The following is a 22,756-nucleotide window of genomic DNA, read 5'->3' as shown; positions in this document are numbered from 1 at the left end:
TTTATAAAGGTGCGGTAATATAATGTGGCGATCTGATATTACTCTTACTGCTACTTGAGGAGGAGATTCTGCTCTTACCAACCTATATGCACCTCTGTACTCCCAGCTGCACATTCCTGCTCCCCCCCCGCCCTTCCACTTCACTGGTTCCCTTTTACTGTACGGCGAGTCAATTCAGGTCACTAATCTGGCAGAAAACAAATGCAGCAATAAAAAATTGTTTTCCAACAGATTAGTGACTTGAATCGACTCATTGTGTGATGAGTACCAGAGCGTGATCCGGAAAGAGGTGAAGGCGGCACAGCCTGCGGTGGAAGCTCTCTGCGCAGGGGAGCAGGATCCCTGGTTTTGAAGGGCAGGAGCCTCTAGATTAGTTCAGCTGTAACACAGAAGCCCAAGAACACGCTATGGCATCAACTGGAAGGGAATAAATTCTCTTTGCTTGTCTGTCCCCTCAGTGTCACCCACAGTACTACAGGTTGTGTCGTGACCCTGTACTCGAGGCAAATATTGGGACTGCGTATCACTTTTTATGAGGTAAAACTGGTTTTCTCTGACTCTGTAGAATAAGCACGCACACCCCTCAGCGGGCACCACGCTCAAAAAGCTGCGTGATCAGCCTCGAAACGTGCATTTTGCCAGAGGAGGTTGCTCCTGGGGTGGGGTGTGTGTCTGTGTGTGTGGGCAGCCAGCTCGGCTCCGGGGCTCGTCCCGCTGCGAGGCCGACGCGCTTGCGGGGACCTCCAGCCCCGAGGAGGGGCGGCGGGCAGGTCTCCCTGCGCCTTCAGGGCGCCTGGCGCGGCCCCTCGCCCACCCGCCCCACAGCCCGCCGCCTGCCCGGGGGCGGCGGGGCCGCGCTGCCTCAGCGCCAGCTCCTCCTCCGCGCCGGCAGAGGGCGGCCCAGCGCCGGCGGGCCGCGCCGCGCCGCCCCGCTCCGCCCTGGGGAGGCGGGCGGCGACCATGGCCGTCCTGCTGGAGACCACGCTGGGCGACCTGGTGATCGACCTGTACACGGAGGAGCGGCCCCGCGGTAGGAGCGCGGCGGGCGGGGCCGGGGGGGGGGGCCGCGGCTTTGCCCCTTGCGCGGGCAGGCGGAGGCCCCGAGTAAAGGGGCGGCTGCCGCCCGGGGCGGCGTCTGCTGGGCCGGGAGGTGCGGGTTGTTACCCGCCCGGCCCTGCTGCCGGCCGCCGCTGCGGCGAGGACGCGCGGCTGGCTTCCCTGCGGCTCGCGGCGGGGCAGCCGCGGCTCCGGCGGCTGGGAAGCTTCCCGAGGCTTTCCCTCGCTTCGGGGCAGGGAGGAGGGGCCGTTGCCCGCCCCCCCGCCCCAGCGCCGGGCTCCCCTCGGCGCCGCCCGGCCCCGCCCGCGCCCCTGGTGGCGAGCCGGGCCCTCTGCTGGGGCTGTGGCAACGCGAGGTGTGCGAGCTGCCGGCGCGGCCGCCTGAGGGAGCGGGCCCCGGACGGGTGGCTGCAGTCAGCGGCCCGCCTTCTCCCGCCCGGCGCGCTCTGTGGCCGGCAGCCGTCCCTGCGGCAGCTTCTGTGTGCGCCCGAAGTACTCGGGAGCATCGGTTGCTGTTGGGAGGCTTGGGTTTTATTGTAAGCGCAGGTGTGACCGTGCGTGTTTGGAAAGAAACCGGGGAGGAAAAAAGAATGTGCGTTTCCCTGTAACTGGCTGCATTTAGGGTTCTTTGAACCGCTAGGCTTTAGGGAGGGAGGAAGCGTTACCTCTCCTTAGAGCATTTCTCGCAGCGTTTGTAAGGTTGTACGCTGATAAGTCTTAGCACGGTCTGCTCCAAAACCACTTTTCTACACACCGAACTGGATATCTTGTATCTGTACTTCCTGTATCTGGGGTTTTCTTTAGTAAATGTGGTTGTAATTTCTTACAGCTTGTCTGAATTTTCTGAAGCTCTGCAAAGTCAAGTACTACAACTACTGTCTTATTTATAATGTACAGGTGAGTATTCTCAATTCCTTATTTTTTTGTTGGTTTAAATTCACAAACATGAAAGCAATATCTTATGTATTCTGCTTTGCGACAGAGGGATTTTATTATACAAACCGGCGACCCCATGGGAACTGGCCGTGGAGGGGAATCCATATTTTGGTAAGTAAAACTTTTGTGTTACTTCATCGACAGAGAAGTTGTGTAGGGGAATAGGAGTTCCAGTTAGATTGTCTTCAGCTCTCTTGGGGCAGAATTACTGATGGGAAGTAAAAATGTTGATGCATAAGCTTCTTTGGTTGTCATACCTAAATACCTTTTTATTTCCTACACTGCCTTTGGCCGTTCACGTTTTTTTTCTGGACAGTATTCAATCTCTGACCTTAGAGGTGAAGTTATGACTAACAAGTTTTACATAAATTTCTGTTTATTTAAAAGTTAGCAAATAACTGTAGGTTTGATTTTTTTAAGTATCATAACTAAGTGCTCTGTAGAAGGCAAAATCACTAACAGTTTGTTGTTACTTCTGGTTTTGTAACAAAATGTATTTAACTGAGCAGGAGGGGAATATAGAGACTGTACTTGATTTCCTCTGTGTATAAGAAAGTAATCCTGTTCTAAAAATTCACTTGAGTTCATTTTGGTCATGTTGAATGTGTATAAGGAAATCACTGTTCTTCCTTGTTTAAGATGTTTTCAGTGGTCATGCACATAAAAGTTGAATAAATTCAAACAGCTAGGATGGAAGTTAGCAAAGTGCATATGTTCTATATGATTCCTTTGAAATTGTTATTAAAAGTAGAATTAAAATTGCAGAGCAGAACTAGACCTGGAGTGCTGGGGAACACAGTATACAGAGTTAAATAGCTCGGTTTGAACAGAGACAGTGTTGCTAGACCAGTGTTGACATTTGTTAAGTCTGGTCTGTCAGTCTCTTAAATACAAAACCTTGAACACACGGATCACCACTCTGGTGATCCTGGAAGCAGTATAACTGTGCTAAGCAGATGCAAGTCTAGGTAGGTAAACTTGACAGACCTGAGCTGTCTCTGCACACGGGTAGATCAAGTTTATTTTGATATTCTGCTCTTTTATAAGGATTGGTCTTCTGGGGCTCATTGGTATGGCAGGTAGGGAAGTGTAGTGTGATGACAGTGGCAGGTTCTGTTCTGCTACTAGCATGGGGAATGGCAGTTTGTCTCTTCTACCTCTTCATTACTGCTGAAGTCCATGAAATTGGAGTTTCTGTTCTTGCTACCCAGGAAACTGATACAGGCAAAGTTTAATTTTAATCCTCTCTTCATAGAGGCTTTCAAACACAACACTGTCCTTAAATTTGAGCAAATGTGTGTATTGACTATGCCTCTGTCAGTTATGCAGTGTGACAAAATGAGTGATACCAGGGTTAAACTTAAAAAATTACAAAGAATTTAACAATTTGCCATATCCTGTGTATCTCAAATTACTGTATGCAGTCCTGTCTGTATGATAAACTAAGTTTACACGTAGATTTAGTGGCTTTCCATTTATCTTGGAAGAGAAATTTTTGGCATAAACTATTACATTTTTACAGTGTGGATTAACATATTTTGATGGAACCTACTTATCAAAATTGTATTCTCTTCATGCCTTAGAAAAATATTATATACTGCAGTTCAAAAATACAAATATACCTTCCCCTGCTCCACGCCCCCCCCAAAGCCTCTGTGAAATGCCTCAGAGAAAAATCTGTTGTTCCCTGGAATACAAGGTGAATTTCTGTAAGTGTACAGGTCCATAAAAATGGTGCATGGATGCAAAGTAAAATCTGGTTTTATTTGAATGCCAATGTAAACATTTTTAAGGTGTTTTATTTACTGTTTTACAGCATTGGTTTAGCTCACTTTTTAAAATTCCTTTGTCTTGTAACATATTTCTTATGTTTTCAGTCAACTGTACGGTGATCAAGCTAGATTCTTTGAGGCAGAAAAAGTGCCAAGAATTAAGCACAAGAAGAAGGGAACCGTGTCAATGGTGAACAATGGCAATGATCAGCATGGATCACAGGTCAGCACACGGTGTTGGAAAGCCTTGGTACACATCTGACTAACTAAAATGAAAATTCCTTGAATTTACAAAAGAGACATAACAATGACAGTGTCACCTCAATAGCATCATCTTGTAATGTGGTCAAAAGGTGCGTAAAAAACCAGCCATAGATCAGATAAGTATTTTGCGTAGCGTCGCTGGTGCCAGTGGGTATTTGATTACAGACAAGAAAGAGACTAAAATGGTCAGATTCAAATCCTGTCCTAGATTAATTTTATAAATTTTATTTGTTAGCATTCAGTCGTCTTTATTATTTTTCCCGTGTTTATTCATTTCTATTAAAACCTTGATGTGATTTTGCTAATGTATAGAATGGGCAGGAAAAAGTCCTGTAGTTAAATGGAAGTGAAAAGTAAGGAAACTGGGTTTTGAAATAATCTTAAACCTTTCTGGTTATAATTTCGTGTTAGTTTGGAAACTGAAGTCATATGACAGTTTCCTCTGTATGGTTATATAAAAGTGTGCATTAATAGTACAATAGTACAATGTAAGTTTGTGGTTTTATCCCAGTGCTGGTATAAAACAATTTTTTAAAGTGTTGTTTTTCCCTTTGCTGTTCCCTGTTCATGTGCATGCAGTTTTTGCTGTAGGTATATTTAAAGCTCTAATCTCATAGAATGGTATTATTTCTAAATGACTATTTTAGATGCATTGTCACTTTTATATATTAAAATGCCTCACTTGTGTCGTGGTTTAACCCCAGCCAGCAACTAAGCACCACACAGCCGCTCACTCACTCCCCCCCCAGGAGGAAATCGGGAAAAGAAGTAAAACTCGTGGGTTGAGATAAGAACAGTTTCATAGAACAGAAAAGAAGCAGCTAATAATGATAACACTAAAAAAATGACAATAGTAATAATAAAAGGATTGGAATATACAAGCGATGCACAATGCAATTGCTCACCACCTGCCAGTTGGTGCCCTGTTAGTCCCCGAGCGGCGATCCCCCCGCCCCCACTTACCCCAGTTTATACACTAGATGGGACGTCCCATGGTATGGAATACCCTGTTGGCCAGTTCGGGTCAGCTGCCCTGGCTGTGTCCTGTGCCAACTTCTTGTGTCCCTTCAGCTTTCTCACCGGCTGGGCATTAGAAGCTGAAAAATCCTTGACTTTATTCTAAACACTACATAGCAACAACTGAAGACATCAGTGTTATCAACATTCTTCTCATACTGAACTCAGAATATAGCACTGTACCAGCTACTAGGAAGACAGTTAACTCTTATCCCAGCTGAAGCCAGGACAACTTGTAATATCCATATGTTTTAATTTAAAAAAAGAGGAGGTTTTTAATAATCAAAGAGCAATTAAAAAAAACCTATGGTTTTATTCCAGCTAGAGCTTGTAATATATGGAGTTAATTTTGCTGCTTCACTGCATTGTATGTATAAAATTGTTTGGGTGGGGGGTTTAGGAAGAAGAGTTTACATTTGTATTTATACTTAAGAATGCAGCCTCCTAGCATATACACAGGTATATGGGAATTATGGGAACTTTATTGCAGCTTCTTCCTTGGGAAAGAAAAATTCCAGTAAGGAATTACATGGAGTTGGCTTACAAATATAATGCAGCTTAATGCAGCTGCAAGTTAGCAAATACTAACCAGTCTTAACTGTGTTGCAGAGAATGAGGAGTGAGATGTTACCAGTCAGATTGTAAAGCGTGGATGTAATGGTTATGTTCTGTTATCTGTGTGTATCTGCTTCTTCCTCCGTCGTTCATTACCAAGTGTCGTTCATCTTTAGTTTGTTACCAAGTGTTCACCTGGTATCAATCGATGCTACTGTGTTCTAGTTCTCCTTGCAATGCTACTGCATCTGTTTTTTGGGGAAATAAAAGTTTGTGATACAAGGGAAGGAAGGAGAAAAGTCTGGACAGAATTAGGTGAAGGTAGAACTATGGAAGCTTTTGCCAAAATTGTGAAAATGCACCTGCCAAATGCAGTTTGATGAACAGGTGATTTGAGCTCAGCTCCCAGCTCACTGCTGCCCAGAAGGGTAGCCTTGCTCTTCCTGTCCTCTCCCTTTCATCAGCAGTGAGGCCTGTCACAACCTTTGCTGATATTGCTCAACAAACCTACCTGACAGATAACTATCTGCTCTTCCTCTGGTGGTATGGTTTTCTGCCAGATTGATGAGTCAAACCAATTCACAGAAGGGTCCGATGAGCCGGAGCTGCAAGCTCATGTGGAGGGTGACTTACATGAGAGAGCCTCTCTTCCTCAGGCAGTGGCTGTGAGCTGTAGGTTTCCTCAACATGTTCTCAGAGCTGATGCAAGAAGACTAATCTTCTCCTGCAGAAGTCAGGAAGAGTTGTTTTTGCCCTGCTGATTTCAGTGAGAGTTGTACCTCTCCTAAGGTGAAACTCAAGCCCTGAATTTTTCTATTTACTGTTACTGGTTTTGTATCTCTCTCGGTAGTTTCTTATTACTACAGGGGAAAACCTGGATTACCTTGATGGTGTGCATACAGTATTCGGAGAAGTGACAGAAGGCATGGATGTATTGAAGACAATTAATGAAACCTTCGTAGATAAGGATTTTATCCCGTATCAAGATATCAGGTGCAACTGCTTTTAACTTCCCTTTTTGAGGAATACATTATAATTAAACAAATTCATCTTTTTGGGAAGCTAGATTAATATAGTGATGTCAGGTGACCTGTACATGATATCTTAAATACTCTTTTATTCCAGTATTATTGGTAAAATAAGCAGGTACTAAAATGAACAACTGTGTAAGAAAATGTGCAACTATGTTGCCTTTACAAAAGCATCAGTACTACTGGTATTTACAAACATACAGTATGTTTGCCTGTTTGGGATAAACAGAATCAGCGGGGCTGGTTTCCTGTTACTTGGGTAAAGAGAGTTTTATTTGCATGTGACTGATGCTGGTCTTGGTTTTGTTTTCTATAAGGATAAATCATACAGTAATTTTAGATGATCCATTTGAAGATCCACCTGGCTTGTCTATTCCTGATCGCTCACCAGAACCTACTAAGGAACAGCTAGATGTGAGTGTTCATGATAGCTTCTTGGGGAAAAGTTGGAAGAAATAATTAAATAAATTTATCCCTATTAGTGGCCAGCAGAGACTTGGTCAAAATAAGAATTCTGTCTTAAGACTTTGTCTGTCAAATCTATATCCTAAAAGAACTATACGTTTTTAGCATAGGAGGATAAGAGATGCTCTTCTACTACACTAGCTTCCAGTATGTCAAATGCTTATCTGTTATTTGGGGCTGTTGCTGTGTTTAATCAAATATGGCTGCGTAATCTTTCAAGAAAAGGATAAAAGGGTGACATGGGTGCTGTCCTCTTTGACTATAGTGGAGTTAGGTTGGAAAGCTGTATTTTAGTTTTCTAATTACAGTGTAGATAAGCAGAACACTCAGAATTTTCACCCTTGGCATTACTGGTTTTCTGTATACTCTGGTAGAAGACAAAATATAACTAACTTTTATTAATATTAAAGTGCTTACTGTTGTTTTCCTTTTAAATGTGAAATAGTCTGTGTTTCAGTGGAAGTAATCTTGCTCATTCTTTGAGTTATATCTGCAAGCATGGATACTGTTGTGATGTATTTGTTCAAACAGAAGGAATTTGCTAAAAATATAATTGTAATAATTCATAATTTACTCATAGCATGCAGTTATGGAAGTTGCTATGTGAGATTATCTCCTTGTGTGGAAACAGTTGTTTCAAGCAATGAATAAATTGACTAGACAGAATATTGTTTATTTTTAACCTCAATAGATATAATTACAAGATTGGAATAAGGCTTTCATAGTATGTCTGCACTGTGGTTAATCTCTGATGTACCTTCAGATAAGTTAAACAGTATAAGGAGTTTAATAGTTCACTGCCAACTGTGTAGAGATTTGAAAACTTATACTTGGTTTTCTTCTGCCATAGCCTGTCTGAAGATACACCTTTTGGTGTAGAAATGTCTGTAAGAAGGGCAGCGTTCTAGAGATGCTGATGAGGAGACAAAATTAATCCTCAAATCCTGCCTAGATGTAGATGTGTGAAAATAAAATTCTTGTTGTGATTTTTAATGTTTGAGTCTTATTAGACACCCCAGATATTTGCAGTGTTCATTATCGTCATTTCTGGTAGGAGCTATCTAGATTAGAAATGAGTTGACACTTGTGGTGAGATGTTGAGTATGAGATGGGAGTATAAAAGAATTTATCTAACTGAATATAGTTCAAATTGGGCCTGAAAGTTCTTACGTAGTTCATAGTGCCTGAAACATGAGGATAACATCTTTTCCCTCTCTTTTAAATCTAAGTGGGAAGAACAGAATGAAAGCCCAGTTCTGCAGAGATGCAGTGCTTAAGCATTTTTCATGTCTTGGGGGCTGAGGGGGGAGGTCATCCAAGTAATATTTGCAAAGTGAGAAAGAATTTTTGGCCATGGCTTGGTAATAAATAGCTTTTTCCTTCATTTTTCAGAGTGGCAGAATAGGAGCAGATGAAGAAATTGATGACTTGAAAGGACGGTCTGCAGATGAAATAGAAGAAGTTCAGGCAGAAAAAGAAGCAAAAACTCGTGCCATTCTTCTGGAAATGGTGAACATATTTCTGTATTTGCCTTTTAGATGTTATTCCTCTGTGTGTGCATGTTATATTAAGTCTAGGAGAATGTGTACTATTTATCTTGAAATTGCTTATCTGATGATGATGTCATGGCTCAGAATCTGTGCTATTAAATGTCTGTGGTACATTGAAAAGGATTGAGCATGAGCACTGGAGGTGGTTTTCTGATAAAACAGGTGATATTTCATTTTCAAAGCCAGTATTAAGAGTGGACCAGTGGAGGCTTTATAAAAACTTGCTAGAAATGCATGCAGTTAAAAAACATAATATACGTAATATGCTGCTGTATATATATAATCCTGGAAAAGGTTTAGCATGCGTGGGAGAGAGCTGAGCTAATTTGTGATAATCTCTTCCCAGTACATATAGTGGCATTGAGGTTGCATTATTCATGTATGTAATGGCAGTCTTCCTTCTGTGGGATTAGTTGCATTTAACATTGGTTAACTTTATGTTCTTCCTTCTTAAATATAATGTTTGGTAACTGCTGGCAGTTGTAAATAGGCTTTGAAGTCTTTTTTTTAAAAAAAAAAAAAGAAAAAAGCGCACACACACTGTTGAACAATGGGTGAATCCATCACACTTCTTTACAACTACCAAATTCAAATTTGTGGTGAATAGTTTGCAGCAGAGGCTAATACCAAGCTCAGTCCAGATGTGGCCACAGTGTTGCAGAAGATCTGCTGGTGTGGGCTCTTGTTTTGCTGCAGAAGCAGTGGGGCTGATGACGTGTTTTCCAGATAAAGTTAAGGTTAGCTAAAAAAGGCAAGTGGGGTATGTGAGCCAATACAGTAATTTTCAGTGACTAGTGCTGGGTAGCATGCAATAGGGAGCTATGCTATATAAGCTGAAGAGATGAAAAACTTAAGTGTGCTGCTAGTTTCACTGATTTGAAAAACCCCAACTATTAGTTCCACTATTCTTTTGTTGAAACAGTAAACTTCTCTGGGAGTCAGGTGCTTAAACTCCTTCTGTGTTCTTTTTTGTGGAATCTGCTTCTTGTGTTATTTTGCTTCTTTATGCTATCAAACTAATGTGCATTACCTTTTTATTAGCATATTAAGTAAAAGATGGAGATAAATAGTTTAAATATCACTAGTCTTTTGTTCAGGTTTTAAAAAGAAGTGCTACAGTTCAACAGGAGGTAGTATGTGTATTTGCATTTTCCCGTGTAACTTAATTTGCTATCAAGCTATCTTAAATTTAAGCTTATCCTAGCTGTTGCAAGATTTCAAGGAAAGGCGAGTTGATCTTGGGTACAGAGGCTAAGGAATGGATCCAGTCCATTTTTATTTTTGTAAGAGTGGCTCTAAACGTACACTTTGACCTTTTAGAGCTGTGTATTTGTTACAACGGGGAAAGTGAGGTGGAAAGTATTTGTGACTTTCATGAAGTCCTAGTGGTGGAATTGCAAATAGATAATCGTTTTTAGGTACTATGGAAAACACTTTTTTGTGACATTGAGTAGGAAAAATATTTTATTAATTTTTGATTTTGTGATAGGAATGTGTCCGAGATCATCCGAGAGATGTGTTGCCAGTGTGCTTGTGGCAATAAAATGTAGAGAGCTTTAGGCAGAAGTGACAAAGGTCTTTTTCTGTTTGCCACAGGTGGGAGACTTACCAGATGCAGAGGTCAAGCCACCAGAAAATGTGCTGTTTGTTTGTAAACTGAATCCTGTGACCACAGATGAAGACCTAGAGATAATATTTTCACGATTTGGTCCCATTAAAAGGTAATTATTGTAAAATAATAAAGAAAACCTTCTTTGTTGAAACTGAACTTGATTCCCGCCAGTCTATTTAGATTTGGCTGTTAGGTAGTATTCCAGTATCTCTGGAGGTTTATGCTGTGCCTGCATGTATTTGGATAGAGACCACAACAATGGTGATAGGAAGTCAGATCTAGCTAGATAAGTATCCTGTCCCAGCAGTGGTTTTAACTGAAAGCCTAGGGAAGTATAGGAACAAGGAAAGCATATGATACTCTCCCCAGCCCCCCGTCCTCTCCCTCCTTTCAGCAGTTTTTATCTCAGATGCTACATGAGCGAGATACAGTCTCTGGGTTTTTTGTTTTGCATGGGAGTATGTATGTTTTGGGATAAAATGACAAACATTGCTGGCATCCAATATACTCTTTGTTAAGGTGTTTCTCATGCCTGCTGCCTTTTTCAGTTTTGAACTTCCTAGCAGTTTTGGTTGATTCCTCCTGGTACTGGTATCAAAAGACATGATGGGCAGTGAAACCTACTTTCTTACACCTCCCTATCCTATACTCCGAAGTCATCTTTTTTTCTTGCAAAGAGTACTATCCTACGTACTCATGCTTTGTAGAGGAATTTTCCTTACCTTGTTTCCCGTTTCTCAACCTTTTTCTGTTCTTTTGTTTCATCTCAAGATGAGAGGACCAGAATTGCACACTGTATTAAAGAAATTACAGATTTACAGTGGCACAGTGGTGTTCTCTGCTTTGTTCTCAACTGCTTTTCTAGTTAATGCTAAAGCTATGTTTTTTTACAATGCACAATTAGGTTTCGTCCCCCCCATGCTCATCTTGTTGCATTTCTCTACATTGAACATCATTTGCTATTTTGCTGTTCAGCTGGTCTCCTAAGAACTTTCTGCAGTTTTTTCAGTCTTTATTTTTGCCACCTTTAATGATTTAGTATCATCAGCAAACTGCTGCTGACCTCTCTACTTTCTCAGTGAGAAATTACTATTTACTCTTGCCTGGTCTTTTGCATGTTTATCAATGCAAAGATGTTTCTTATGCTATTGCTGCTTAGTTTCCCCAAAAGCCTTTGGTGCAGGAGTTTATTAGAATTTCCGGAGGGATTTCAAAAGACTGCATCAGAAATCATCATCATGCATAAGCGTATTGACTCTTTCAGAGAACTTCACTTAGGTTTATTCAGATGGTCCTGAGTAGGTCCTATTTATTCAGATGGACACTAACTCTGTTCTGCATTGAGTTTCTATAAATTTGTGCAGTACTGGCAAACAGGCCTGCAGACTCCCAGATCCTTCACTAGACTGTGTGTGTCTGCGTGTGAGTGAAATTGGCATTGTTTGCCACTTTTACAAGTCCAGCATGATTTGTGGATGTCCTAGGGATTTCTTACTTTTTTTTTTTCTTTATCTCTTTGTTCAGTACCTCTTCTGCGTTCTTGCTTTCAGACAGATTCTCTGAATAATCCACGAAGGAGGGTTCTGACACAGAACTGTCCTACCTTCTTCCTTGCTGATGGCTGCTGCAGAGAATTCCCATAGCTTGTCTGAATAGCCTTGTCTTCTCCCCCCCTCTCTTTATTTTTCTTTTTTCCCCCTCTTTATTTTTCTTTTTTCCCCCTCTTTATTTTTCTTTTTTCCCCCTCTTTATTTTTCTTTTCCCCCCCTCTTTATTTTTCTTTTTTCCCCCTCTTTATTTTTCTTTTTCCCCCTCTTTATTTTTCTTTTTTCCCCCTCTTTATTTTTCTTTTCCCCCCCTCTTTATTTTTCTTTTTTCCCCTCTTTATTTTTCTTTTTCCCCCTCTTTATTTTTCTTTTTCCCCCTCTTTATTTTTCTTTTTCCCCTCTTTATTTTCTTTTTCCCCCTCTTTTTTTTCTTTTTCCCCCTCTTTATTTTTCTTTTTCCCCCTCTTTATTTTTCTTTTTCCCCCTCTTTATTTTCTTTTTCCCCCTCTTTATTTTTCTTTTTCCCCCTCTTTATTTTTCTTTTTCCCCCTCTTTATTTTCTTTTTCCCCCTCTTTATTTTTCTTTTTCCCCCTCTTTATTTTTCTTTTTCCCCTCTTTATTTTTCTTTTTCCCCCTCTTTATTTTCTTTTTCCCCCTCTTTAGTTTTCTTTTTCCCCCTCTTTATTTTTCTTTTTCCCCCCTCTTTATTTTTCTTTTTCCCCCCTCTTTATTTTTCTTTTTCCCCCTCTTTATTTTTCTTTTTCCCCCCCTCTTTATTTTTCTTTTTCCCCCCTCTTTATTTTTCTTTTCCCCCTCTTTTTTTCTTTTCCCCCCTCTTTATTTTTCTTTTTCCCCCCTCTTTATTTTTCTTTTTCCCCCCTCTTTATTTTTCTTTTTCCCCCCTCTTTATTTTTCTTTTTCCCCCCTCTTTATTTTTTTCTCCCGCCCCCCTCTTCCCCCTCCTTCCCTCCCCCCCCTCTTTTTTTTTTCTTTTTTTGGATCTTGATCATCTTTTGGTTTGTGTGTCCTAATCCTGATTTGTCACTTTCTTGGGACACATGGGGGAGGTCTCTCCTTATTAAGTCTCACATTAATACCACATTTCCTGCCCTTGTTGCCTGTCTGACCTCCTTCAACATCCTGTAGTCAGAATTCTCATGTCATATACAAGAGTTTAGTAATACTGGTGCAATACTGTATTGCTCCCATTTTGTGCCTACTGATTCAGTACTTTAGGCTTCTTATTTTTGCCCAGTGAACTGCCTGATAAGAAGATGGCTGCTGAAGAGGTGCTTGCTAAGAAGAGAAAGTTTGTCACATGATGCCTGTTTAAACTTTCCTTAAAATGACCGAGAAAACAGAATGTGAAATTTCTTGTCTTGCATTAGTGAAATGCAAAAAATAACAAACAGTAATGTTGGAAAATAGATTTTTGTTTCATTAATCAGAAATTCATCCCTAGTTTTACACTTCATGTTAACCACTTGTGAGTTAAGTGTAATAATTACTCAAGTAATTTCACATGCATTTTTTCTGTGCAGACACCCTCACATAAGTAGGGGTCTCGAATCAAGTGTTATATAATACCTTCAAGGGTTTGGTTTTTTTTGTTGTGGTGTTTTGTTTTTTTTTTTAACTGTTGCGCTCCCGTTTAAGCAGTGCTTGCCTATACTATATTTTTTGCTCCAACAGCACTGACATTTTAATTTCATGTCAATTTTTCAGCTGTGAAGTGATTCGGGACTGGAAGACTGGTGAATCTCTTTGTTATGCTTTCATTGAGTTTGAAAAGGTACATTTTTTAGGTTCACTGTATGTAGATTCTGCTTACGAAAGTTCATTTTTGATATACTTCCATTAAGGAAAAACACTGAAATCTTGAAGTGTGGGGTAGCTAATTTTTCTCTTACTGGCTTAGTTATAGAAGTTGTAGGCCCTAAATGAGGCAAACATTTAAGTCTTTATTCAATCAAGCAACACAAATATGTACTTCTTAGGTTGTCTTGAAACCAGTGCGAGGAGAGCAGGTCCCCTTTTTTCCCCAGAACACATTAGGACTTTGAAGAGTTAAAGAAGAGAATGAATGCTAGGAGAAAAAGGAGGCATGCTGCATAAAGAGAGGAGGGTGTATGAAAGCAGGTAGATCAATGTGTACAGTAGTGTCCGACATTGGGCTTGTAAATGATGCTTGCTTTATCAACATGCTGCTCTTACTGTGAGATTGACAGTAAAAGTTCTCTTGATGGTGCATAGCTTCTTGTTTCTATCTGCTAATCTCTCTTAATCTGTGAGGGAAAACTGGAAAACACTGGAAAAGTGCTTTCACTTTTCTTTAGTCTACTTATGTGCTTAAAATGGAGCTTTTATTAGTTGTCCTTTTTTTCCTTGTTTTTCTGAATGTATTATGTGTCAAACACATAGCTGGATTGGCAATTTTTTAAAATAGTGAAATTAACTGAAGACTTGGAATTTGAAATGCTGACATTTGGACAAAGCATAACTACTTCTTTTGAAATGTCACAATGCAAGAACTGCTGTGTTTTAGGCAATTTTAGAAAAAAAATGTATGCCATTAAGCAGTTGAATTTGTGATTGAGCTCTTCAGTGAATATTCCTATGAAATAATCATGACTTAAAACTTTCTGGAAACATTAATATCAGGAGGAAGACTGTGAGAAAGCCTACTTCAAAATGGACAATGTGCTGATAGATGACAGACGGATACATGTGGATTTTAGCCAGTCTGTTGCAAAGATTAAGTGGAAGGGAAAAGGTAGGTACAGTTGCGATTCTTTGACCCTCATAACTTAATAAGCCATGACTTCTAAACTGTAAGCATTATATAAATAGAAGCAATTTTTATGAGTTTAAATCATCACATCTTCAGGGATATAAAAATTCCTGGTACTCTAATAAATAGAGCAGCACAGTTGCTAGCTCTTCTCTTCACTTACTCCGTAAGAAAGAGTAGAAGGGTTTACTACTGTTATATTAACATTGCATTGCCATGGATTACCTTTTTATCACATGTATTTTTGCCACTAAATAATTTGTTCCTCTCAAGCTTTAAAAGTAATGGGTTTTGATATTCCTTATTAGCAAAATAATATGGCAGTACATTGTTACTTTCTAGTTTCTTTTCTTTATTCATTGTGTGACAGTTGAATGTATACAAGAAAGTCAGTATTCAGGCCAGGGATTTCCCCTCTTCACCTCCTGTAGGTCAAGCATATTGCATAGCAGGCTGTATGTTATAAAACCCAATTTCAGATGTTTGAGGATGTTTTGGGAGGAAAAAGGTGGTGGGAGAGGTTATTTGGTTGTTGGGGACATCAGGAAAACACTGGACTTGGAGAGGTAACTGTGCATTGCAGTGGTGATGTTCTTGTGCGTCTTCGCCTAAAAATGCAGTCAGCCTTCAATTGTTTGCATCCAGTTTCTCCAGGTCGGGGACTAGTTATGGACACTGAGGTGCTAGAACTTCCCCTGCACAGAGCTGAGATGACTTAGTAATCTATACCATGCTCTGCAGTGCATCCTGTACTAACTGACTACATGGAAAACTTTTCTTTATCTGGGTAACTTAGGTCTAAATTGTCCTAAATATTGGAAAGCTAACTGTATTGTTTTCTTGTTGTGCTTATATAGTACCCCAAAAAATGACCGAGGGGGTATTGTCCTTCCACCTTCAGTAGCCGTTTCTGACCTAGCCAGTTAATATTGCAGTTTTAACTATGACCGTGAGATGGCAGCACATGCTGTAGAATATATTATTAATCTGTGAGCTGGTACTTTCAGGTGAATGGATGGAAAATTAAATCTGTCATGCCCCTCTTTAAATCAAGACATGAGAATTTTTTCTATAGTTTTCCATTTGAATTCTTAAACTGCAGCTGTCTCAGAGGTTTCTCTTCGTGCATCCCTGAGCAAAAAGTCATTTCATAATGAGAATAGTCTGTAGGCTTTCATGGTAACAGAATTTTAAGTAGTGTGACATAGGACCTGTAATCGAAGTGGGACTAAACCAGTTGCTGAATCCTGCTTTGTGATCTTGTTCGTATGTTGTCTCCACTGGATGTGAGTGAGGAGAAAGCTGTATGTTGTTCATGGGATCTGCAAGCAAGAGAAGGACAAAAAATCACAACTTGTCCTACTCTCTTCTATTCTGTTACGCAGATGTCAGTGTTGTTTCTGGAACTGTGTCCTGCTATGTATATGTGTATGGTTATGAAAAGCCCTTAAATTCATAAGCAGAACTTAATGATACGTATGAGTCTTGGTTGGTTTTTTTAGTTGGAGTGAACTGAATATATTTTTCTGTGGACAGGTGGGCGGTATACCAAGGACGATTTCAAAGAGTACGAAAAGGAACGTGAAAAACCTTCAAAACTTTCTCTGAAAGAGAAGGTAAAACCAAAGCAGGAGTATCCTTTTCTGGTCAAAGGTATTTTTTGAACTAAGTACAGTTTATGAAAACAGCCTGGAAAATCCTTCTTATTCTTAAAGCTTGCCAAATGGATGTTTTGCTGCTGCTTCATATAACTATTTGGTGTTTGAGATGGAATTAAGCATTTTGCATTTTTCATTTGATGACCTCAGTGAATTTAGTCAAATCAGAATGTGCTGTTGCACTTCCATGTTGTGTGCAGGTAAATAACATTTCAAGTCTACAGCCCTGGAATGACATATGGCATAACAGAGTTTTAAGTAGTTTCAGAGGGGTCCTGCTGCATCCAGAACGAGACCATAAGAGGAACTAAATCATGCTCTGAGATTATACTTTGCTTGTGGTGACCGTGAGAGAGAAGACGACCGTAACTTGTTCCACAGGTAGAAAAGAAAGGAGAATTGGGACCTGGCTGTACTGTTTGACAGGACAGAATTCAGTCATTTTAGCAGGGCTGATGTTTTTTCAATGTGTACAATCCTGTTCTGACTGAAATACATGGGAAGCCTTCGTAAACCCTTGTCTGATAAGCAGGGATTTGTTTGCTTCATGAGCCTTTATGTTCTGCTGTTTATTGATACTAACTAACAGATCTGTCCTTAACCAACACCATCAGTGCCAAGTATGATCTTGTGCTGGATGAGGATATAGAAGAGTCTCAAACAAGTCAGTCGCACTTGGCTAAAAAACAAAAGAAGAAAAAGCACCACCACTCTGAAGATGAAGAGGATGACAAGAGGACCAAAACATCTAAGGTCTTGTCTCTTCATGCATTAACTTTATACCTGTTTATTGTCCTCCTAATAAGAGAAGCCAGGAAAAAAAAAGTCTGGTACTGAACTGAAGACATGGCATGCAAAGTCCTATAAAATACAGCAGCTGTAAACATACAGAAGGCTGATGTTAGTATCTGATTATGAAAGAGGCTTTCCAAATCTTCCTGGGCTTTTGAAGCTTGGCATGTCTGAACAGCTTTTTGCCAAAACATCCTGAAGAGGCAGTATAGCCTCTCATAAAGTAGATCTTCAGCACTTTGAACCTGTTGTTCACATGTTTCCAGTCACAAACTAGTAGTTAACCACATTTCGTGAATGCAAACTATTTCTCATTTTTTTGCCAGACCAGTGTGTGTTGGCTTTTTCTCATATGGAATCAGAAACACAATCTCTTTGCGTGTTTTTTGTTTGTTTGTTTTTCCTTAATTGTTTTGGAAGTGTGTGTGTAAAATCTGTATGCAGGTTTGCTTGCATCTGAATTGTGCAAGCATACGGTGCTGTAAGACTGAGGCTGTGGAGGAGATCATCAGAAGTTCTGTCCTTCATTAGTTCCGCTGCTGCCTGTCAGGTCAGAATTCTGTCATTTCTGTGAACTTGGAATAGTCAAGGTGTTGGTGTTTCATGGAAATGACGTCTGCAATGATAAAGTGGAGGGTTAACTACCATTGAAGTATGAGCATTCAGAGAATTGAGCTAAGCTGAAAAACAAAGAAAACAACCCCCAATATTTTAACAATGCAAGCTTTATGAGTGAGAACAGCTGTCTTCTAGCAACTTTGCAGAAAGTGATAAGGTTCCAGCCACAGTAAATAAAGTCTTGGTATGAGTTTTGAGTACTGCCTTTAAGTTCTTCCTACAGAGAGCATACACGATTGTGTTGTTCCATTGCATCACTTCTTGCTGTGATGCTAAAAATAACTTTTCTCATGAACATTAGCAATTAAATTTTTTCAGTGCCACCAGTGAGCTGTCAGTCATTCGTAGTACAAGTCTTTTTGTCACTGTATACTAATTCAGTTGGGATCCTTTGGGTGGAGGGGAGGGACCTGTTCAGATAATTAGTCTCGACTGGAGCATATACATACAAGAGGTCTGGACTAATGTTGGTTTAGACTTCCTCCTGTCTTTTTGGCTGACTTACATTGTCATTTTAACATTCTTGAAACAGATATTTCTGGAAGTAATCTTTGTTCTTGATGGTTCAGAAATCACACGTGTGGAACTGGCTGGTTGTGCGTTACCAGCAGAGAACATTTTAAAGTCATTCAGATGTCTCCACCCCTGCAGGTGGTACAAGAAGTACTGGCAGCTATTGGCTGTAAACCCCTTAGAATTGTTACAAGGGGACTGCAAGACACATTGGCAGTGGATTTCATAGCACAAAAACATGAGGACAGTGGGGTTCCTGGTGCTATTTCCAGGTTCTGGAAAAGAGTATTTTCTAGTGCTTGACTCTGATCTCTTCTGTGTCTCTATCTCTTTGTGATTTAATCACCTGCTCCTATTGTGGTTTGTTCCTGTAGTCTGCTGCTGCTGTATGCTGGTATCTTCTTCTTTCCCACTGCTTTCCTCCTTTGCTCACCTTTACCTGTTTCAGTGTAAATAGCTTGGCCTTCTTATGCCCAAAATCACAGGTGGAGGCTTACTTTTATTCTCTGATGGTAAGCAACATAGTTCCCTCTTGCAGCTGTGAAAATGAATTTCTGGGAAGAATTTTTCTCTGTGTCTGCACTTGAACATTCTTGTTAGTGTGTACTGTATAGTATGTACATACTGAGCAGTGTGTATTCAGTCTCATTTAGAGTGTCTTGGGTGTGGCCCTTTCCAGATGAAATCTGAGGCAGCTTAGCTGACAAATCCTGTTTAGCGTATATCAAATATAATTTTTTTTTTTTTTTTTTTTTTTTTTTTAGGTTTAAAATTTGGGCATAATCTGGGGAACTTGTACAAGAACAGGGGAAGGAAGCATGTTCTTGAGGCAGAATATGTTCACTGTGAATACTGAGGCCAGCACAAAGCATAACAGTAGGGAAACTTTTTTATGAATGATAGCATTTTTAGTATAGGCAAACAAAGCATTTTCCCTTAACCTTATTTTGGAAATACTAGAATGTGTTTGAGGTAAGAACTTCAAAACAAAACAACAGCAGACCTTCCACAACTAGTTGGTCAAAGACCACAATAGCCATGCTTCATACATAAACTTCCACCCTGAGTCCCTAGTGTGGCAGAGGTTTTAATTAACAGGCAACAGGGTCTTATAATGGGAAGTTCTGGCAACTGAAACTGCAGTTTGTGCTACTAGCTCCAGCTATGACTTGAAGGGGCTTTATTTTCCAAATAGTTTCCATGATGTTGAGTCATTTTTCTGTTGTCTTGCTGTTTTTTTTTTCTTTAGTATATTTTGACTCATCCTTTTCTTAGTCTGACACACGTTTCCTGAATCTTCAGCCTCTGTGTTGATGTGTTAAGAATATATTTTTGAATCTTGTGCGGTTTGACTTGATTCCAGAGGGTAGAAGAGGTACGGTGTTGTGGCTTGCTTTTAGTAGGTAACAGGATGTGGGTCTGGAGCAGGAGGCTGGACTACGATGTGGGTTTGTGAATAGGATTTGGTAGCATATCTTTGAATACAGGTCATGCTACTGCTTGAGATCTATATTATGACTTTGTTACCTTTCCAGTTTTCTCTTAGAGTTTACTATGTCTGTGTATGAGTGTATCCTCATGTGTTTTCTGTATGGGTCATACCCATCAGCCTGCAAAATACAAGTTATTTTTCATTACCTCGTTATTTCCATTTCAACTCATGCACCTTGTGTTACTGTTTGACTGTACATTTAAAAGGATCGGATTCTCTGTGGTGCCTTTTCTTGTGGACTTCTAGCTTCAAGGAAGTGAAGTACTTTGTATGTGTGTAGTTGGTCTCTGTAACAGTGTCATTCAGTTTTCTGAAGCCTAAAATTTAGGCCATTAGAGATTATTACAGGCAGGTTTTCAAAAGTGTTCTGCATCTTCTTAGCACTGGAATGCCTGTGGGGCTTGAACCAAAACCTATGATGGAAATACTTGCATTGCTTACGTAAGAAGTCAAAATCCAAATCTAGCTTGTGTGGTGCTTATGAAGAGTTTGATAATATCCATCTGAGTTGAATCCCTGATATAACCAGTTTTGGTAAAGCTTCTTAGGAAATACAAGCAGCAGCATGCCTGGCAGCCATGCTTTTCTCCATATAACCTGACAAAAACTGTAGACTTACCTTCTTCATATAGTTACGCTGGGGTTTTTTTGTGTTATCTTTTTCAAATCATCAGGGATGTGAATCTATTTCAGGTAGTACCAGCCTTAGCTAAGGAACCAGCGATGCTTTACTCTTTTCTAGTTCTCTTCATGTCTGTGTATATTTTTCACTTTTGTCTGTAACTGCATATCCATCCAATTCCTTTAACAGGATTCTGATCGAAAACATGAAGGAGAACGCTGTAGAGAGAAGATAAAGAGTGAGAAGAAAGACAGGCATCGGAGTCGCAGCCGATCTCAAGAGAGAGACTACACTTACAGCAAACAAAAAGACAAATACAAAGAGGACTTCCGAATAAGAGACTGGGATAAAAAAGCAGACAGAAGCAGAAGTCCTAAGAAATCAAAAGACAAAGAGAGGTCCAAGTACAGATGAAGGACGAGAAAAAGAGAGGGGAACTAAAATACGTTTCCTTCCAGCATTTCTAACATTCTCTTAAATGGACGTGCAGTTACTGGACAAAAGCAGTTGCCTTCTGTTGTCAGCTTGGCCTTATAATTCTGTGAATGCCCAGTGTATGACTGTCGGAGTAAGCCTTGATTCCAAAAAGGTGGTTTCAATAAAGTATTTCACGTTAGTGAAATGGTTTGAGTGTCTGATAACAAATGTTGTCTAAAGCTTTTTGGAAGCATAGGTGTGCGCTAACAAGTGAATTGTCCTTCTCTGCTGTGAAGAGATTTGCAGGACATACCTCCTTTCTGCAAGGAGGTTGTATTTACCTTTCAGCACTTTCAGATGCTATGGTAATGAGTGTGATAGAAGACCTGGGGAGACAGAAATGTGCTGTGCAAACTCATTCCAGAAAGTGGGCAGATACCGTTTGTATATGAATACTCAAAACTCTACTTCCTTCCTTTAAAATTAAGTGCTTCTGGTTGGCTTAGTCCCATCAGCTCTGTTTGCCGACACCACTGTGCAGCAGTGGTTAAAGGCCCTGAAGTACTGCTGTGCTGCTTGCAAGGGCCATGGAAGTGCTGCACCATACTAAATCAATTGCACTTATTTGCTTGCTCACTTACACAGATCACTTGGCTGTGTGGCATTGCTGGAGGAGTCTCAAAACTGAGATTGACTCGATACTTTTCCCACCTGTAGTCACTGTTAAAGATCTGGCCTCTGTAGTGTCAGGGGGATCCAGCTGCTGTGGTGTCAGGCAAATTATGTTGGGTGGGTAGGAAAGAAGAAAATAGTCATTAGCAGAAAAGCAGAATTTGTAACTTGGGTTGCATTTGCCAAACCTAGGTGGGATTAGTTTTCAGGTTTTGTGGCAGAAGTAGGTTGGTTAATAACTCTTCATCTACAGAGGAATGCAGGTGATGTTATCAGAGCTTGGGTCTTAGTGAAAGTCAGCAGGGTCTTAAATGTCTGGCTTGCTCCTCGCCATTTAAACAGTGTTAGCCAGTATGCATACATTTTAAGAACATGTCCTCCTCTTTCTCTCCAGAGGAAGAGTGATCTTGCATTGTTAGCAGGGGAGGGGAGACGTGGGGAATACTATTTGTCTTCCCCTCCATGGAACGTGTGATGGCTCAGAGGCAGTCTGCTCTGATGAATAAATGTAACTTTTTTTTCTTTTGTGATTGTGTAATACTTGCTGTAGGGTCGATTGTGATGTGTAATAAGATTTTTATAGCTATTTTTTTATAGCTTGATCCCCCCTCATTGGAACATGATCTGCAGGACAAAGACCAAATCTAAAATTCAAGGCAGCCAAGAAGAGTCACTGGACATTACTCTGCCCTGGAGGGCCAGTAGCTGTGCCTGGCTAGAGCATTTGAATGCACTGTATGCAGAAAGTGAACTTCTGATTAAGATGCTTCTATGGGAAGGCTGGTACTAAAAGAACAAAAGCAGCTCTTCACCCCATGGCAGAAAATTCTGACTAAGCAGGCTAGGCTAGATGCCTAGAATCTCCAGACCCGAGCTGAGCGGGGATACCGAGAATATTGCATGTGCTTTCCAGCAGCATCTACCCTGTCTTTGCTTTGTTAAAGACTAAGTGTATTTGGCTAAGAAGCTGCCTTTTGCTGACTCTCTCCTTTCTAACTTGTGTTTGTGTTTCAAAGCATGGAACTAGAAATCCAGGGTTTCCATAACTGTCTCCTGACAAATTGTTTTTAAGCCACTGGGAACTTGCAGGGTCCTGTGCCATCCTTGCAGCATCTGAGCAAGAGTGCAGGGCCCACTGTCCCAAAGCAGAAATAAAGAGGAAGCCTGCTCTTGGGAGTCTGTCGGGGGGGGGGGGGGCTGGGGCTGAGGACTGCTCACTGTTCTTGTCAAAAAAGCTTCTGCCTTCAGTCTGGGTATAGGAAGACTTCCAAAGAACTGTACTAGGCCAGGATATGATGCATTTGGGGTAGTGCTGCTGAGGCAGTAGGGTTTTCTCTAGCTCCTCCTGCTTTTAGCCTGCTTTGTTAAAAGAAAT

General features: G+C 40.6%; 1 protein-coding gene across 2 annotated transcripts; it reads left to right on the top strand.

Moving 5' to 3' along the window:
* Positions 1-518: 518 nt before the first annotated feature.
* PPIL4 (peptidylprolyl isomerase like 4) lies at positions 519-20,908 on the top strand. 2 transcript variants are annotated; one of them, XM_030023492.2, is made up of 13 exons: positions 519-537; positions 1,886-1,953; positions 2,039-2,103; positions 3,870-3,987; positions 6,451-6,593; positions 6,949-7,045; positions 8,489-8,605; positions 10,243-10,367; positions 13,532-13,598; positions 14,468-14,579; positions 16,134-16,230; positions 16,870-17,008; positions 20,482-20,908. In XM_030023492.2, exons 3-13 carry the CDS (start codon positions 2,069-2,071, stop codon positions 20,704-20,706), a joined length of 1,275 nt encoding a protein of 424 aa, XP_029879352.1. In that variant the 5' UTR covers positions 519-537; positions 1,886-1,953; positions 2,039-2,068; the 3' UTR covers positions 20,707-20,908. The 2 variants fall into 2 exon arrangements, with proteins under 2 accessions (XP_029879352.1, XP_029879351.1); XM_030023491.2 differs by lacking the exon at positions 519-537 and adding an exon at positions 898-1,030.
* The last annotated feature ends 1,848 nt before the right edge of the window (positions 20,909-22,756 follow it).

Source organism: Aquila chrysaetos, chromosome 8 (assembly GCF_900496995.4).
Source record: "Aquila chrysaetos chrysaetos chromosome 8, bAquChr1.4, whole genome shotgun sequence".
NCBI lineage: Eukaryota > Metazoa > Chordata > Aves > Accipitriformes > Accipitridae > Aquila > Aquila chrysaetos.
The sequence above is the reverse complement of the archived record's forward strand: the minus strand, read 5'-3'. Positions and strand labels throughout refer to the sequence as shown.